Source organism: Anomalospiza imberbis, chromosome 8 (assembly GCF_031753505.1).
Source record: "Anomalospiza imberbis isolate Cuckoo-Finch-1a 21T00152 chromosome 8, ASM3175350v1, whole genome shotgun sequence".
Classification (NCBI taxonomy): domain Eukaryota; kingdom Metazoa; phylum Chordata; class Aves; order Passeriformes; family Viduidae; genus Anomalospiza; species Anomalospiza imberbis.
Genome location: NC_089688.1, coordinates 13,843,121 through 13,862,514, shown reverse-complemented (window position 1 = coordinate 13,862,514; position 19,394 = coordinate 13,843,121). Strand labels below are relative to the sequence as shown.

General features: G+C 46.1%; 2 protein-coding genes across 2 annotated transcripts in view; one reads left to right on the top strand and one right to left on the bottom strand.

Moving 5' to 3' along the window:
- The first annotated feature begins 1,748 nt into the window (after positions 1-1,748).
- LRMDA (leucine rich melanocyte differentiation associated) overlaps positions 1,749-19,394 on the top strand; it is a 656,646-nt gene continuing 639,000 nt past the window's right edge. The window contains exon 1 of the mRNA XM_068197419.1: positions 1,749-1,802. The gene's annotated coding sequence lies outside the window, so the exon portion shown is untranslated. The remainder of the gene's footprint in view (positions 1,803-19,394) is intronic.
- ZNF503 (zinc finger protein 503) lies at positions 15,303-19,320 on the bottom strand. Its single transcript, XM_068197406.1, has 2 exons — positions 18,597-19,320; positions 15,303-17,492 (listed from the first exon to the last, which is right to left on the bottom strand). Exons 1-2 carry the CDS (start codon positions 18,903-18,905, stop codon positions 15,972-15,974), a joined length of 1,830 nt encoding a protein of 609 aa, XP_068053507.1. The 5' UTR covers positions 18,906-19,320; the 3' UTR covers positions 15,303-15,971.

Sequence of the window (19,394 nt, the reverse complement as noted above, 5' to 3'; positions counted from 1 at the left end):
AGATTGGAAAATGTCACATTTGTTTGTGGAGTAGGCAGAGATCTTACAAGCTCTCACCCCTATTAGCCTACTACTTGTGTCCTTTGCAGGTGTTATGAACTGCATAGCCTTCTTATTTTGTGTTAAATGTCATTAGCAAACTAATAAAGGCAATGGAGAGAAGGAAAAGTTTGTTCCTCCCTTGTTTGCCAAAAAGCAAGAGGTTTTTTTTTTTTTGTTGTTTTTTGTTTTGCCAAAAGGAAAAGTTTTTTTGAGTGTGGTATCAACTTTTATATATAAGTCCAGAAGAAAACTGAGTTTCTTTTCTGGAGGAAGGGGGAGGAAATAAATCTTTGTTCTAGTTAGACCTTAGACCTTTTAAACATAAAGACTTGCTTTTCTTCATGCTATTTTTGTTTGTCACTTATGTTTGCCTAATTCTGTCATGAGTACTGTCTCAAAGTCTTAATAAAACATTAATGTCCAAGCCCCAGAACTTCCACTGTTACATTTCTATCAATTATCTCTGTAACTGATTTTAGCTCTGGTTGCTTTTTAGAAAAGTGAAACAGCAAGCTATACAATTCAAGGAAGGGGCAAGATTAATGAATGTATACAACTGGGACCTGCTGCTTGTGATGTAAAATATCAGTTGGAACTCTTAATATGTACTTAAAATAGTTCATTTCCTACTTTGTGTCATTCTTGTAGCTCCACTTTCATATTCTTCTTTGATACAGGTGTCAACAATTCAAGTATGCACTGAATGGCCTTATTAGCATCTTTTTAATGAGTAAGTGTAGCTTTTAATTCAATTGCGCCTAAAAGTTGTCACTATATGACAACTTTCTAGCCCATAAGAAATGACGTGGTGCTGGCTGTTGAGACATGTTTAATGTGAGCTCATCCCAGCTGTATTCTCAGCAGAGAGCAACTCCTGAAAAGCCCATGAAGATGGATCAGCTCTCTTTTTTCACCCAGTATTTCACCCCGCAGACTGGAAGGAAGAGATCAGTTCTCCCATCACTTTTACAGTTTCCATGCTGTGGGCAGGAGTCTGCATCCTTGTTTAATGTCACAGCAGGCTGTAGATACCAGGCATTACACAAACACTCAGTGATGGCAGTTTTCAGAATCACAAGTCCAAGACCAGTTGGTTTCCTTGTTGGGACGTCATTCTGGTTTTCCAAAATAGGACCAGTCAACAGAGTTCCTTGTTTTTCAGATATGTTTTTGTTCTTTAAGTAAGTGTCACGAGCCCCGAGTCACTGTCACCTCCGGGGATTCTGGAAGGTTCCCTCGTGCCTCCCCTCAGCAGCGAATGCCCAAAGGCACGTGAGGCATTAGCCGGAGTTTCTGGAGAAGGGGAGGATGTGCATGTCCCACTCCCCGGCCACTGGTGGGAGAAAACCCAGCCTGAGGCATACAACGCCTGGGTGCAGCCGCTGCAGGCATCTCCCGGGATGTACGGCTGCCTCCCAGGAACCTGCCCCGGCTCCAGCTCCGAACCAGTGCGGGCCACCGAGTAACACTAACTGGGCAAATTGAGGGAACCTGAGCCTTTTGAGTTGCTCACCTGGGGATGATGAGCCCTCGTCACCGCGGGCTCCGCGCCCCAAGGGCAGGCAGGAATGCTGCCGGGGTGCTGCGCTGCACGGAGCCGCTGGCGTTTGGCTGCTTGGGAAGATGGAAGCAGCAGCTCCGTTGTCCTTGGAGAAGGAAAGGCCATGAGGGGCACGGGTGCCCGGCCCTCGGCTCGCCCCGCGGGAAGGGCGCGGTGCGGGAGCAGCAGCAGCAGCAGCGCCCGCCGGGGCTGCCCGCAGGTCAGTGCCTCCGCGGAAATTCCATTCCTGCTTTTCTCCCTGGGGACTCTGTGTCATCACGTTAACTTCTTCTGGAGATTTTTAAAGTATGTATCAAGAAAAATCCATTTATAAATCATCATCTGCTTAAGTCTTCTTTGCTTCAAATGTTATCTTTTTCTATTGAAAGCAAACATTTTTTTCATAAAGATCTGTTTTCCTTTAAAACAAAGATTTGAATTTTTATAGTGGAGTAGTCTTTAGGTTGTTTGTTATTTGTGTATCTTGCAGTATGGTATTTCATTTTAAGGAAGAATTCTTTTTGGGAGAATTATTTTGTTCAAAAAATTTAAAAGTTGATGTGTTTGACTTAAGAGTCTGTGGGTTTTGTTGATAACTTGTTTTCCAAAGGAAAAAGTAAGTTTTGTCATGATGGCTTTTCCCGTCTGAAGAGGGTTCTGTAACTCTTTTATGTGTAATGTGGTTGTTTATACATCATTGTTTTGCAATTTTCTTCTGTTGTCACATAACAAGCTGGGGCTTCTTAAGTGTGAAAAGGGAAAATAGCCTTTATACTATTGTTTACCTCATCATTGGTATTATCCAGTTCTTTGTGTCATAAAAGTTTTATTTTTATCATGGTAGATTTAATTCTATCTACCGACTCCTCCATCACAAGGCTTTGGAACGCAGCACTCACTGGGTTACTGAGTCCTCCCCTCCCTGTTGTAGCCGTCACTTTGGATAATTTGTTTTTGAAGTGTGTTGTACTCTATCTTAAGAACCCTTGTGTGGTTTATTCCCACTATTCCCAGAAGATGGCTGTTACAGAATGTGATTGCTTTACAACATTGCTGGTGAGCCATTTGCCATTGGAACTGACTTGGGATAAAGTCAAAAACAATGAGCTACCAACATACACTTAAAAAAATTCATGGCCAGCTAAAGTCCAGTTGGACTCATGCCAAAATCCTCTTTTAATTTTTTTCCCTCTCTCTCAGCTTTTTAACTAGAAGTTAGACAGCAATCCTGTCCTCTCTCAGCTTTTATTATAATAGACTAAATAAATCAAGCTTGTTTAATCTCATTTTATAAAATAAGCTTTCCATTGCCCTTATCTACCTAGCAGTCCTCCTCTACCTGTTCTAAGTCCAGTTAATCTCTCGAATGCAGGTGACTAGATTGAATGCAGTACTTCAGGTGAGCTCTTCCCAGACCTTTACACAACACTAGTGCTTTACCCTGGCTCTGTTGGAAGTTGCATTAGCTGCCATACAGTGGTGATCCACAATCATTGTATTTTAGCAGTCACCCTATTAATATTGAGAAATTATACCAATTAAGCCTTTTTAGCATATAATAGATTTGAGGTTTGTCTTTAAACCAGAGGAAATGTAATGTGTTGTCATGTGCTTTCAATAATCCTAGGCTATATCTCCTAAATAGTTTTATCTATTATCTGTGCATTGTTGTTTTCAGCTTGCTATTGTAAAGTTTTCTCTATTACTGGAAGCAGAATGAAAAATATCAATGTCAGACATCATATTTCAATTCTTATTATAGTCTTTATTTGGCTTATATCAGTTTTGTTTTGTTTAAGTTTGGTAGAGATTCCTTGTTGCTGTTGTGATCTTAAATTCTAGAATTCTGAGTTGGATTGGAGATCAACTAGACTCCTATAGTCTGGGACAACACTAGATTTGATTTCTTTTTGATTTATCTGATTTTTATTCTCTAGTATCACTCCTATCAATTGTTTCCCTTTTTTATCAGTTGTTTCCCCATGCTCAGTATTGCTCTTCTCATTTAAATGAATACAACCTATCAATTCAAGGTTGGAACATGCCTGTATTATCCTTAATCTTTACTGCATTCGTTTCTTTCATTTATGTAACTGAAAAAATATCTTCATCTATTTTAATATTCTTTGCCAAGCCTAGGACAGTTCCTCTCTTGGCAGTTCTTACTTTGCCCCATGTTTCTCAGTTAAGGACCAACGAGCACACACAAGTGCTTTTGCCCATGTGATCTGTTTCTCTTTTCACATCTAACACTTCTTGGGGTGGTAGTGAATCCAGTTTGGCCTGGAGTACTTTCTTCTGCATTTCTTCTCTTTTTACTGTGTTTGGAATGTAGATTCTTGATTATTTAAGCATTCTTTTATGAAGTATTAGTAAGACTTTACTCCCTATTCAACCTATTAACTCCTCAGTCCAGCTGATGTAACAACACCAGAGTTTGCCTTTCTGGAATGTAAAGGTTTAGAGATCCACTTACTTAGTTTATTCTCCTGTTTAACTTACGCCAGTTTTGTCTGACTTGGTCCAGAGCTGATTTCTACAACTGGCTACTTTCTAACAGTCTCACTACTTATCAGTAATATAGATATATCTTGTTACCTCTTATTGCTCTGATGAGGATTTGATTAAGTGTACTGTACCTTGCATCCAAAAAGAACTGAATGATAGTGCTATGGACAACATTTACAGTCCATTTTGTCCCCAATTTTGTGGTTATAAGCAAACACCCTTAGCCACCACTCCAGGAAAAGAATAACTGTGTCACGCTGCACACAATGAACCCAGACTTAGGGAATACCAGACTCCAAGGTCATGTTTCCCATGCTTTCTTCTGCTGCAGTGAACCCTGCTAACAGTACCACCAGAGTTAGGCTGGTTTTTTTTTTTAACAGACTTGAGCACCTGTAGTTCAGCTTCTCTGAAAATCAATTTCTGAGCCTATAAAATGGATTAGTCTCTAGCCAATCTTTAACCTGCTTTTGAGAAGGTATGCATATGTTACCCACTGTTCAGTGTGCTATGCATCCCTCCCTCTCTGTGGCTGCATCTGGCCAGCAGCGGATATGAGTATGCTACAGCTGCGTGCTAGGATATTTAACTCGAGGTGTAAAGGTTTGTGAGTCAGCCCTGGAGGGTCCAGGTAATGAGCAAGATGGTGATTATTACACTTCCAGGATTGTATGTACGTGCATTTCTAAGGACCGCTTGTGATGTGGGTGTGGTGGAAAGGGTAGTTTAATTCTGCGGGGGGAGAAAAACTGTTGTGAGCTTTAGAACAGACAAAAGGAAACCATTACAAAATACATCAAAAGAGACTTCACAGAAATATGCCTGTCCTCATTTTACTGCCTGCAATACAGAAAAACTGGGAAAATGTTGCACAAGTGAGTTTACCATTTAATAGCTGATGAAATTACATGGTTATGCAATAATTGTTTTCAAGATGGGGATGCACAACTAACTAAATAATTCTTCTAGTACTCAGTGTGTAAACTAGTCTGTGTATCTATGCATACAAAAGTTGAACTAAATGACTTATGCAATAATTAATTTTTTTTGGTTTGCTTCATCCAAGATTATTAGCTGTCAGAACAGATGTAGATATTTCCAGAGGTGCTCGGCATAAACAACCAAACTAACTTGTAGAACCTGTCACAGTCCTCTATTTTCCTTACTAATTCATAGGAATTTGAGGTTTTGTTTTTTTTTTTTAGTTAAGTTAAAAGTGTTATTCTATTATTTTCTTGGGGGAAGACCCGGACAAGACATTTTTTGTGTAAATAACATACAAGAAATAAAAATGTACATATCTCACCCATCACTGAAATTAAACAATTTCTTGTGTTAAAACATGAGCGATGACTGGTCAGACAGATGTGCTGATTAAACTCCCTGTGCTCTTATTATCTTGACAGGCATCAGTTCCAAGTTGACTGAGTCTGTGATACAATGGCTAAAACGAGCTCTTCTCAGAATATGAGTTCAATGCTTTCTTTCTTACATATTTACATGAATGTACCTTGCATGGCCTCTTCAGATTTTGTCCTCTAAACCATCAGAGAGAGAAAACCAAAATTTTCATTGTTTGCTCCAAGGTGTTCCCAGGCCCCTTCCCAAATTGTTATGAATTATACAACTGTGTTACATATTCTTATGTTTGAAATTAGAATTTGTAACCTTTAGGGCTTCTTCTGTCACAGGAAAAATCCTGCCTTTCTCAGATTTGCTAGAAAACTTCTACTGATTTCAGGCGGGCTAGAATTTCACATTACATTGTGGATTTAGGGTGTGTGCAAGTTCTAATAGCTTGAATGTATAAATGTAAATTGACACAATCCCATTAACCAGCAAACACAATTAACCATATGGAACACTGTTTATACAAGTTTAAGTGTTTTAGTTAGAATAAATATTTTGTCCCTTACAGAGTTAGCTTTTTTCATAACCTGTGACCTGGTTTATACACAGCTATGATGATTCACAAGTGCCGCCTTTAATAGGGATTAAACTATACTGGTATAACTATCAGTAGGGGTAGAGTTAAGCAGTATTTTTGCTGACTTTAATTGTACCTACATGTAGGAAATTTTACCATTTTTACTCAGTTACTTTAGAAATAAGTACATTAAAATAGTATTAAAAGTGTCAACTGGTCATTGAGGAGGTAAGACCTGCTACAACATTTTCCCAGTTTATTTAACTCTAAAACAAGATGGAGGTACTATGAGTAGCCAGTTTTCTCAGAGAATTTCTCAGTACCTGTTTTGTAGATACATCAACAACCATTAGCTTCTCAACCAATTTACACAGTTAAACTAGAAAAAAATATTTGCTGCATCTGGTCTAAATTCCTTTCTCAATCTTTTTATAAACCTATTGATGTATGTAGGATATCTGCTTATGATCAAGTATAACATTTTACCCTAACTCCATAAAGTCAGCCTGAAGACCTTAATTATAAATGTGATCAGCTCTTGTCATAAAATATTTGACACCTCTACTGAAATGTATTTAACAGCTGATCCTTCTTAAATAAGTAAATAAAACCAAAACAGAAAAACACCTATACTTATTTCTACTCACCTGTTTTATCTGGAACACATTCCTTGGGCCTGCTGGTGCGATATATATTTAAGGAAATTGTGATCTTGCAAAAGAAAGGGAATTGGAAGGGGAAGTAGGGAAAAAAAATCTTATGAATTTTCTCAGACTCATGAACTCAAGTATTTCATGATGGAAACTGGCTATAAGGCAATTCTTTTTCTCTTTAGAAGTTGACGAAATTAACTTAATCTTCTTGTAAAACTATGTAGGGACAAGTAAGATTTTGACTGGGTTTGTTTTGGTCTCCATCCGTGAATTTCTGTGGTAGCCACTAGGCAGTGGTGAGCTGGTTAGTGGGGATGGTCTTCAGTGGCTCCATATTGGCTGGGACAAAGTAACAAAAATACAGGCCAAAGAGGAGAAACACTTATACTTGCACAGCTGGCAACTCTACTACAAGCACCAGTTTTTCTTTGCTCTGTGATCGGTGCATACAGTGGGAAACCTTACATTTTACTGAAGCCTTGTGAGGCAAAGCTTGCTGTCACTTAACATGCCATGGTTGTTTCTACTTTCTTTGAAAAATGGTCACTCAAAGGTGCCTATTTCGTTAGCTATTTATCTAATAACTTGGTGGCTACAGATTTGGATTTTTTCCTATTCCCCTTGAGTAGAGTAAAAGACTCTTCTAATTACCATTTAGGGTGAAAAGGGCATGTTGCAAATGTTACCTCTTCTGTATGGAATGTTTAAAGCTTTTTCTTGGGTGAAGACAGTGAGTGGGAACATGATTAGATCTGAGCACCGACTTGGACACTCAAGCTCTGGGCTTTGGTAAGCACTGTAACCATAGCCTCATTAGTTCCTTCTCTTTCCCTCTGGCTCAGTAAACTTTTATGCAAAGTGAAATGCCTTCAAAGGATCAAATGGAGATTTTTCCCACATTAGACTACCCAGGTGACTGAGGAACCCTAATAAGAAGTGAGGATTGTGGGTTTGAAATCCTTCAGATTGGGGAATTGATGCATATTCCTCTGCCTCAAGACGAGTACTTCAAGCACGGAGAAAGAATGCAGCAGGTGATGGTAGTAGTTGATCTTTCCTGGTAGGAAAAATACATCTCCACGACGAGAATATTAAGGGCTGTGAATTGTACAAGAGGGGAGAGATTTCCCTGCAACTCTAAGATAGATTGGTATGCTTGAGAATCCGGGCTGATGCTCACTAACTTCAGTGACTCTGAACCATTACCTTGCAGCTGCAGTTTTGGATCTTGTGATGGCTGAAAGGGTGCCAACAGTGGGGTCTCTTCCCTTGTACAGAGTGTGAGTCCCTCACACCTGAGCTGTCTGTCCCGGTCCCGGCTGAACCGACCCCTCTAAAGCTGTGGCATGAAGTGGATGAACTGCAGAGGTGGCCTTTTCCAAGCAGGACGCTTTGCCGTGAAAAAGCCGAATGGCTTCTCCTAGTCGTGCCGGCAGGGTGCCGAGGTGACTGCTGCTCGGGCCGGGGCGCCGAGCTGCAGCGCTGCCCCATCGCGGCCCGAGCAGAAGGAAGGCAGGGAGACGCTCCGGCCTTTCTCTCGTAGTCGGGGGGCCCTGCGGAGGTTCCGCAGCAGGTCCAGGGGGCTGGCCCGGGGCGGGGGGCCCTGAGCCCTGCCCTCGTCGCCCGCCGCCCGCGGGGGTCAGGCGCAGGCAGGGGGCAGCTCCATGGCTTGCTTTCCCTGTCCTTTCCCTCCTCCTCCCAGTGTAAGTAATGACCGCATCACAAACAACTGATGCGTTCACCTCTGCAAAACGTCTTCGCGGGTAGCAGCTTAGGTGGCTAAAAAAGCTGAGGAGCCAAGGGTAGGGTACAAACACTAGACCTGTAATACGAAGGGTACGTTCATAATAACCGCATTATGTTGTCCTACCTAAAACAGGCAGTTCTACATGTCTTCTGTGATCTGTAGTAATTACCTGCCTTTTAATAGGCTCTTGCGTCACTGAAGTACCTCGAGGTGACTCCGCAGCACCCGCCGGTGGCAGGGACGCCTCTCGTTCGGTCTGACGGAGCGGGCGGCAGGGGCTGCGCGAAGGCGCGCCCGCCGGGAGGGGAGGCGAGGGGAGGGGAGGGGGCTCGCTGCCCTGGGTGCCTGGGCGCAGCGTGGGACGGAGCGAGAGCGCTCTAGACACCAGCGTTAGCTTCTCACGCTTTTGAATAGTGATCACGGGGCTAGCGTGACAGGTAAAAGAACTAGAAATCAGCTGCTATTAAGTCAGAAATCATTTATCAGTTTAAGGCTGGCTGGGGCCAGTTTTCTTAAGGTGATTGAGGAAAAGGGGAGAAGGGTTTGAGAAAGCTGGAGCCTGTGTATTCATTTCTAAATTGCATTGGACTTCTAGTTACACATCGAAAATCCTTTCCTAAAAATAACTGCTGTCCACAAAGTAACATAAAAGACTCGCAGAGCGTTTCCTAGTGTGTTAGATCTCCATCACCCAGTAGCATTTCATGACTCCCCCAGTTTAAAAACAATGGCGAAAGGTGCTGTTTGGATTTACACTAATTTTTCAACGGCGATAAAGGGGCAGTTTTCTGTAACAGTGTAGATTATTAGAAACTTGTAATTTGCAGTTCGCATTTGCCATCAAAATCACAGCAGGGTCGTAAAAAAGGGGACTAGATCCTATTGAAACCTCAGTAATTCGCGGATTTGGTATGTCCATGGAAAAACCCCACGCTTTCAGAGAAAAGTTGCTTGAATTTAATAAACAGTGACTTCAGAAAGTGCAATAAAATCAATTAATGTTGCAAAAGCATTGGCCAAAAACAAAGTGGCGAAAGGATTTATGGAAATGTAATGGATTTACAAGCATTTATCCTGCGACTTGATAAACAGCAATTGGAAGTCGAGATGGTGAGAATAATTAGTCCCGCAGCCTCAGTGAATATGGACAATTTATTATTATAATTTTATCCTTTCAGTGGTTATTCAAATTTATTTTTTAATTTTGTGAGTTGAAGAAGAGGGGATTAATTTAAAGTTTGGTTCCCCCTTCCTCAGGGGCTCGGTTTCTTCTTGCATTTTCTCTCTTCACAAACCAAAGAGTGATCAGTCATTTGCCAGGGTTTCTTCAAACAGAGGGCTCGTTCTTAGGTTTTCTGCATGTATTTTAAGGACTGTTATCTTTGGCCTTAGTAAATAATGTTATCCAGCGGGGTAAGGATCAGCTGTTTGTCTCCCTTTACGCCAGGGTTTTCTCTCACTTTTGATTTTCAGATGCGTTTTCATGCAAACTTCCAAAGGGCCACACTTGAGAAGGCTAGCAGTGAAAACTTTTCTGCTCGCTCTCAAGAGTTCGTAGCTCTATTATTATAGTAGAAAAGAGACATCCAGCATGGAGTAGAAATTACAATTTCGAGAAGTCAGAATTTATTACAGTTAAACTGTGATAAGATCCCATCTGTTATGAACACATGTAGCACCAATTGTTTTTCATACAACTGCAATTTATTTACCCTTCAGAGCGAATGAGATTACAAGCGCGATTAAAAAAAAAAAAAAAAAAAAAAAAAAAAAAAAAAAAAAAAAACAGCAAAAAAACCCAAACCCAACCACCATGATTTTTGGTTTTGTTTTTGAGGTTGTTTTTTTTTTGCGGGGGGGATTGGCCCGGCCTATCTGTTTTTATCTGGGAAGACCGTTTGTACTGCCATGCTGCCCTCCGGAGCTGCGGGGCCACTGCCGGTGCCAACGCGGGGCGTCCGTCGGGTCCCGCCGGGCCCGGCTCCGGCCGCGGCCGCTGCCCTGCGCTCCGCCGGGGGCCGCAGCGCCGCCTGGCGGCCGGGAGCGACACCGGCCCGCGGCCCGCGCAGACAAAGGGGAGCCGCTCCTCGCCCTTCCTCCCGGGGTCCGCTCCTCGCTCTTCCTCCCGGGGTCCGCTCCTCGCTCTTCCTCCCGGGGTCCGCTCCTCGCTCTTCCTCCCGGGGGTCCGCTCCTCGCTCTTCCTCCCGGGGTCCGCTCCTCGCTCTTCCTCCCGGGGGTTCGCTCCTCGCTCTTCCTCCCCGGGAGCAGCCCCTCTTCCGCCGGGCAGCTGCGCGTTACGTGCCCGCCCGGGCCTCCGCGTAAAGCGTGCCCGCTCTGGCCTGCGCCTCAGGAGAGCAGTAACGTTTGTTATTAACTGGAACGTGAACCTGAAACGATGGAGGGGGAGGGGAGATATTTCTGTGCTTCCTTTGGTCGTGGTAGTTTGGGAACGAGGAATGTGCCTGCTCGTCTTCTTGTCCCATCCCACAGAAGTGGTTTGGATTGAGTAGCACACGCTTCAAAAAATAAGGCAGGAAAGATGAACCACTTACACACACACACACGCGCGCAAAATCCCACACGTTTTTACCGTGATAGCCTAAGAGCGGTAATCTAATTTTGTTCTCTTTCAAACTGTTTCAAGGCATATATGTGTGTGTGTATATATATGTGTATATATATCCTCCAGGTTTCAGTGGGCGTCCTTCTGCTGCTCTGTTATCATTATTTCTTGCCTTGATGTGACGTTGAAGACAGATGACAGCATTGTCAGGTTGTCTTTAATTCATTTGAAGATTTAAAAAAAAATACACACACAAGGCTTCTTACACAATATTCAAAGCCTGAACGGATTCACTTTTTTTTTTTTTTTTTTTTTTTTTTCACGTAGGGGACCTGGGGCTGGGAATGGGGGTGGGTAGTTGATGAATTTCAGACATCAAGAGAGAACAAAGTCTGTGCATCGCTGTGCATGCACACACGCATAGAGAAAGCAGTCGGAGGTGAGATTTTTGCAACAGCAGCACCTGGTTGATGTTAATGGAGAAATATCCAGTATTAGGACAGTCTTTTCGCATTTATGCACAAGCTCAAATGTATAATCTGCTCAAATTTCAACCACGTCTCTGCTGCCAAAGCATTCCGCCTCCGAAGAGGTGAGAGCATACAGACTCACGGTCCGTCTTTTTTCTTCTGACACCTCTGTGCTTCATCGCAACAAAATTTTACCTTAAAAAAAGAAAAGGTAGTCTGCCCCAAATCTTCCAGGAGTGAGCTGAGAAAGAGATTTAGCAGGGATTAGACACCTCTGATCAGAACTGGTTGCTTGCCTGCCTGCCTCAGGTCTGTTCATGAAACAGTGCTAGCTGTGCTTCATGGTGCAGAAAGAATCAGGGGTGGTGGGGTGTCTCAACACGGCATTACAAATGTCCGAAATTATACCCAAAAATCTGTATGAAAAGGAAATTTGGTGCTGGTAGCTCCAGCGATTTTCCACTTCAGAATCATTCCTTAAAATAAAAAAGCAAAAGCAAAAACCAAACAAACAAAACCCCCAAAAAACAACAAAAGAAAACACACAAAATTTAAAAAAAAAAAAAAAACCTACCACGGAAAAACCCTAAATTGTGGTCTACTGAAAGCCTGTAATGAGAGCCAACAGCTTTAAAGCAGCATTGCTCTCCATCTTTTCTAAGTATGAAAGAATGAAGTTTGATCAATGTTTTTACAGAATAGGAATGCACATTTACTTTTGTTTCGGAAAGTTTGGATCTTTCGGGATTCTCTTTGCCTGAGTGATTTGGACTGTAGATGTGGGTAGATCATTACTAACCTCGGGTTAGAGAGAGGAGGGTCAGCCCCAGCCACAGCACCGCATGTACCTTGCTGGCTGCGCTGAGGGTGGCTCAAAAGGTGGTGAATGGGCAGAGAGTGACTTTCCAGTCTTAGCAAAAGGAGTGTCTTATCACTGAGGAAAATCTTCCCGTATTAAAGGCATCCTTGTATTTTAGTTCTAGCATACATTTTGCATTCTAAAACCACGCAATCATATGTATATGTGTGTGTTTGGTGTGGGCTTGTGCACATAAGCCGAGATACATATGCCCATCTAGGCTCAGATATATTACAGAGACTCCTTTGCTGTCTGTGGATCTGGTGCTTTATTGTTTCATAAAACTACCTTAATTACATTTCCCCATAGATAAGATAAACAGGACCCTTCTTTTCTAACCGTTGCTTATCAGAAGTATTTTGTCGAAGTGGCATCCAAAGTTAGCTTTTGTGAGTGGATGGAAACACATTAATTTTTATTTTGGTTCTTCAGTTGCACTTAGCATCTGACAAGAGTTGATTTAAATATTACATGATTCTATTTTTAATGTTCAAAAAAGATTTGTGAGAAAGACAAAACTGTTTAATTTAAACTAATGTATGCCTGACTCTGGTCAGATTGATCACAGTTTTGGGTTTTGATGGGTTTTGCCCTTCTGTTGCTTGTCCTCTCAAGCTGGTTTTTCACTGTGAAATTATTTTAGTTCGGTGGCATGGACCAGCGGCTGCTGTCAAATCCACAACCCATCCAGTTAGTAAGAACGGGGGAGGGGGGTGGGGGGGGGAAGGAATAACAAATGTAGTCATTTTACCTAAAAACATTAATGTCCATAAGTCAATCTCTGTTAGAAAAAAGGGCGAATTTCATAGATTAATATCAAAATCCTAGGTGGCACTTGCCAGGTCATATACTTAACAAGGCTGGAAGAGAGACCTACTTATCACCACTCTACATATAAAATAAGGTGTTTTAATTTTTCTTTAACCTCGGGGACAGTATATGAGCAAAACAGTAATAATAGCATTAAGTGTTCATTTCACCACTTGAATCAGCAATCTTTGTGTGGAATCTTTCAGAGCTGAAATCCCCAAAATTGTAGTTAGGGTTCCAGAACACAAATGCTCCCTCGCTCTTTTTAAATCGCCCCTGCAACACCTGATGGGCGATGGGATTTGGCTAGCGAAGTCTGAGCTGCAGCTGTTCGAAATCCGTAATTGTAAAACACGAACAGGAGAGGAACGTGGCAATGGTGGTGTTTTAATCGCGGCAAAACAGTAATTGTTGCTTGCACACCCAGATGGAGCCTGAAATGTAATTTTTCTCAAATTAAGAGTAGTTAAAATAGCAAAGCGGGGAAGGCAGTCTGGCTGGGCTGCAGGAGAAAGCGGGGGGCGTGCGGCACAGAGAGAGGACTGCAAGCTTGTTCTGCCTTTCTCGGGCTCGCTGGATGAATCCTCCACCACCATCTCCCCCGACCCGAGAAGCCCTTCTTTCTGCGTTTGTATCCGCTTCTTATTTTGTAACTAAAGTTTACTTAGTGCAGTTAACAGCACTGCCCTCTCCTCCCATTCTCTAACTCATCGGTTCAGAACGAGACCTCGTTTTACATTTCCTAAAGCAGAGATACGCAAAGGTCCCTTTCCCATTTAAGGCGGGTGGGGGGGAACACATTTGGTTAAACCGCAAAGTATTTCCCGTGCCGCTTTCGGACAGCGTCCCAAAAGAGCCGCACCGCGGCCCAGCACCGGCCTCCCCGCGTGTGTCCCGGCCCCCGCCGCGGCCCGGCCCGGAGAGCCGTGCCGGGACGGCCGGGCGGCCGCTGGAGCTTCAGGAGCTTGCTGCTTTTCTCGCCTTTGCACATTAACGCTAACTTCCACTAATTATCTGGAGTAAATGTATTAGACTAATTAGCATCTGGGCACCACGGGAAACTCTGAACAGTAATTATATTGTGGGGAGAATCCAGAACGAGGGAGAAAACCCAGTGATTTGTCAAGCAGAGTCGCCGGTTGCAACTTTGCCCCCTGCCAGGGCGTCGCGCTGGGGCCGGGGCGGGAGGAGCGGGGCCGAGCGAGGGGCAGCAGGTACCCGGCTCTGCCCGAGCCGCTGCTGCGAGCGCCTGGCAGAGCGCGGGGCAAAGCCCTTCGCTGGCACTGCTTTTACGGACTTGGGTACCGCTTTTCCGACTATCTCGGCGGCAGCGGTTTGTCCCGCAGTTTGGGTAGCTGCTCTGGCTGCTCCGCGGCAGCCCCCGCTCCTACCTGAACGCAGGACGACGAGCCGGAGCTGGGCGGCGGCCCTTGGGCGCTAGGAGGAAACCCGGGCTGGGGAGGCAGAGACGCGGTGCAGGCAGGGGCAGCCCCTCTCGGGATCACGTCAAGTTTGGCACTGCACTTCAGTAAAGAGCAAACTCGGACCAAATAACGGATGGCTTCTTTTTTCCCCCGTCCCTTCCTTTTTAAAAGAAAATGAGTTTTCAGAGCTGTCCGATTTTTTTTTTTTTTTTACGTGACGATCTTTTGTGCTGCGGTGCGAACTGAAGAGAGAAATTGAAAATAACTGGATGAGCTCAAACAGCGCTTCCCTAATTACTTCTGAACTTCTCATTTAGAAAGAGATGAATAGGTACACATTACATTGTTAAAAAAAAAAAAAGCTTTTGGATAATCATCTTACACTTTTACAAAACAGTCTTGCCTTCCCCGTTTCTTTCTGAAGAAAGAATGATGTCTTCTACTTGAAAACTAGTTTTAAAAACCAGATATAGATATTTCACACTAAAAACATTTAAGATATAAGTTTACCTTCTTTAAAGACAGGGAAAGAGATTTAAGCAGTTCTCAGTTTTCCTATTTTGTGCCAGAAAATTCTACTGGCGAGGAAAAAAACCAACTGTGTCTGATTATTTTTTAAGAGAGCCCTGGGGTTACAATAAAAAAAAAACTTTGGTTTTTTTTTTAATTTTTAATTAAAATTGAATAAACGCTTAAGGAGAAATTAGCAGTCACCTCCATCCAAGACCTACTCGGGTTTTATAACAGAATCAAAGCGTATTAAAAAAAAAAGAAAAACCTTTTAATACATCAAATATACGGAATTTTAATCTTTAAAGCGATACATTGTCTATTTTAGTACATGACGTAAACCTTACTTAACCCTTTTTACAGGGTGGACTTAAAAATTAAAAATAGTTAAGTGTTCCTTTTAAAGAACAAAATAAGGCAAATGAGGTTTTTGGAATAGAATTGTTTTTGTTTTTTCTTCCAGAATACATACAAAAAAATACCAATTCTCTTTCAAGGGTATACACCTTAAAAATAATTGCAATTTGAAATTATAACTGACAAATTGCGAGTTGTTTTTAGTAACAAACATGCATGTAAATTTTTTTGTTTCAATGAGACATTAAATAAGAACGTACAATACAATCATAGCAATTTTAAAGTAACATTAAAGAGAAGACCTCTATCTTTTTATTTATATTCTACAATGGGTGTTCCACTTTTACCTATTGAGCTCAGTTTAGTAATGCACTTTATGATTCGTTGTCCCGCTTGAAGCTAACATAAATAAATACAGTGTTCATGGATCCAGTCCTCAAATGAACACTATTTTATAAAAAGTCAGATTTTTTTTTCTTTCCAACTTTTATAAAGTTTCGCAGGGCTTCCTTCCCTTACCGCTAGACTTTGTGTTGTGTGTCAAAGCCCCGCTGCCTGCACTCACTGGTACCCCAGGGCCGAGGCTGTGGTGAGTCTCTGCCCATAGAGTGCGTAAGGGGAGTAGTAGGGTCCGGTGGCAGCGGGCACGGGCACGGGGGCCCCGGGGGTGGGCAGGGGGCTCTTGGAATAGGGGTGGTAGCGGCTGCCGAGTCCCAGCGCGTGGTGTGGGCTGCGCAAGGCCAGCGTGCCCGGGCTGCCCGGGGCGCCCGTCGTGGGGATGTGCATGTGGCACGCCATGGCTGCAGCCGCTGCGCTGGCCAGCGACGAGGAGCTGGGGTAGCTGGAGAGGAGTTTATCGGTGCCGGGGAAGGCAGTATGGGTCCGCAAGTGGCTAAGCAGCTCCTCCGAGGTGGCAAAGCGCTTGTCGCAGGGTCCATTGGCCGACACCCAGTTGCAGATGTGTGGCTGGGGGTCGTTGGGGAGCATGAAGCCGTAGGGGTACAAAGGGTGGCCGGCTAGCGAAGGTGGCGTGGCGCCGGTCAGCGAGGAGTGGACGCTGTGCAAAGGGTGGGTGGGGTAGACGAGGGGGTATCCGGACTTGAGGGCTTGGTCGTGGGCACAGGAGGCTCCGGCGGCGCCTGCCAGGTGGCTGGCGCAGTGGTAGCTCAGGCAGTACGGGTCTCGGCACAGGCTCGCCGTCATCACCGACGGCGGCGACGCGCCCGCCAGCGGGCTCGACCCCGCCGGCTTGCTGCAGCCCAGGCTGCTGGCGGCGGCCAGCTGGGCCCCCACCAGGCTGGAGGATTTGGTGGGGTCCAGAGCCACTCCGTGCGGCAGGAACTGTGGCGGGTAGCCGGCGTAGGCTCCAGCCAGCGTCCCCGGGTAGCTCATGCCCGCCGGGGGCAGGGGGAAAACGGTCTGGCCCGGCTTGTAAGGGGAGACGGGGGCCACGAGGCCGGAGCCCAGAACGGAGGTGGAGGAGGTGGCGGTGGTGCTGCTGCAGGAGGAGGCGGAGTCCGATGCGATGGGCTTGGAGCCCGGCGTGCTCTCCTGGTGCTGGTTGACCTCCACGTTAATCCCGGCACAGCTCACGCTAATCCGGCTGTGGTTGATGCTGGTGGTGCCCGGGCCTCCCTCCGAGCCGGAGCTGCCGCTCTTTCCGCAGCCCTCCGAGTCCTTCTTGTCCTCCCCGCCTTTGCCCTCGGCCGGCAGCAGCCCGGGCGAGCAGGCGGAGGCGCTGGAGTTGGGGCTGCCTGTCCTTGGGGTGAACGGCTGGCAGGTGGCGCTCGGCACCCGGAATCCCGACTTCTCCCCGGCCGCGACCCCCGCGGCGGGGGCGCCCGCGCAGCCCGCCGGCCCCGGCTCCTTCTTCTCCGCGCCCGGCTTGGAGTACGGCTTGAAGCTCGATTTGTCCTCCACGCCGATGTCGCTGAGCTTCAAGGGGCCCGACTTGGAGTCCTTGTCGCCTCCGGAGCCATTGGAGGTGACCGAGGAGAGTTTTGAGGAAGGGGACGGGTCCGGCTTCCCAATCTGCGAGCAAGTTTGTGCCAAAAGGGCCAGAGGGCTCTTCTTTGCATCCAGCTGCGGAAATCAGAAGGACACACAAAGAAAGAGATTTAATAGGGGTCTGAGAAAACCCCCATTGCTTACATAGGACTCTTGTCCCGTAGGCTTCTGCAGAGCACAGCCTGGAAGTAACGAACAGTTTGTGCGCATTCATCAACTTGACAGCCCCCTCCCTTGAATGCAGCATTTTCCATAAAGCCTTTAAAAAGGGCTGGGGATTTTCGTATCCCTGCGAGCTCGCCGCCTTCAACGTCCCCAGCCTCCCCGGCAGTGGCCAGGGCAGCGCGGAGCTCGGAGTCTCTCGGGCCGTGCTGGCCCGCAAACCCGCCCGTGAACTATAGCGACTGCAGCATTTCTGCACCCTGACTGCTGGCACTATTTATAAACAGAGCCCGAGCTAGCCGGCGAGCAGGGCTCCCCAGGAGAAGAGTGTCCTCGCTCCGCAGAGACCTTAATGAAATCATTCATTCCCACGGACACACCCTTCCCACAACCAGCTCTGTTTCGAGTTTCGGTCCCGCAAACAGCGAGCTACGCAGAGGGGGACCGGTAACCTCGACAGAGCAGAAAGGGGACCAACAGGCCCCCCAAAGTACAGATCCGTGTCGGTACTTGAAAGGAATCGGTCGGCGAGCCGAAATAGTTGTCCTGCCGCACCCACGTTTGAGCCTGTCGCTCTCCGCGTCGTGTCGTCCCGTCCCGTGTGTCCCCCCCCAACCCAACATACTCCCTGCAAAAGCAAGGTTGTTTGGCAGTCGGAGCGCTGCTTATTTGAGTGGCCGGATCATGACCCCAGCGTAGATCAGTTCCTTCCACCCACCCCTCCTCTCAAAAAGAAAAAAAAAAAAAAAAAAAAAAAAAAAAAAAAAAAAAAAAAAAGGGGCTCAAAATAGCAAAAAGAAAATATTAATTTACACAGGAACTAGAAATTATCCCAGTAAACAGGGAAACAATACCCAGGAGCGGCTCCTCGCACTAACTCGAGACCAGAAAAAGCTCCTGTCCTGGTAAAAATGCATTTCAAAGCGCAGGAAAGTGCCGAGGGCGGCTGGCGGAGCCGCCATGCACAGCCAGCGCCCGGGCAGGGACGAGAGAAAGCGACGGGGGCCGGGTGCTTACCTCGATGGGGCTGACGGGCGTGGAGGGTAAAGGCTGCAGGTATTCAGGGTGTAAAATGTGTCCAGTCCGCGCCGTGAGCATTTTCAAGACTTTGATGGGAAGGCGGTTGGCTTGGCGTAGCGGGTCCGAGGGGGGGACGGCGTGGAAGCAGGGCTTGGCGGCGGCGCTGCTGCCGTTATTCCCAGCGTGCCCGTTCGGCCCGGCGAGGTCGGCGGCGCTGCGGCTGCGGCGGGGGCTGCCTCCGGGCTCGCTGAGGCTGCTGCTGCGCTTACTACTTCTTATAGCAGAAAGCGAGGGCGATGTGATCATGACCCAAAACCTCGCATGAAAACTGGGGCAAGTGGCGCCGCTCGCACTCGGAAACGCTCGCTCGCTTTCTGCGGGCGAGAAAGGAAAAAAGCCACACGCCCCCCGAGCAGAAAAACAAACATACAATGTCCCGTGGCTCTCTCTGGCGGGGAGGGCGTGGGTGGGGAGGGGGAGGGAAAGGGGGAGCCGACCGGAGAGAAAGAGGAGGAAAAAAAGCCGAGTAATCCTTGGGCTGCGCTGGGGGCGGGGGTGGGGGCTGCGAGCGTGTGCCGCGGTCCCCCTCGGCCGCTCTCAGCTCCCCCGGCTGGCGCGGCGCGGAGCGCTCGCCTCCGCCGCTCAGCTGTGATGCGAGCCGCTGCCCATCCAGCCCGGGATCTGGCAAAGAAACTCACTTCAAAAGCAGCTGAATTAGTCTGAGATTAAAGCCTTTGCCGCCTTCCAATCAAATGGGACCCCGAGGTGATTGGAGGGTCAAGGGGATGTGACGTT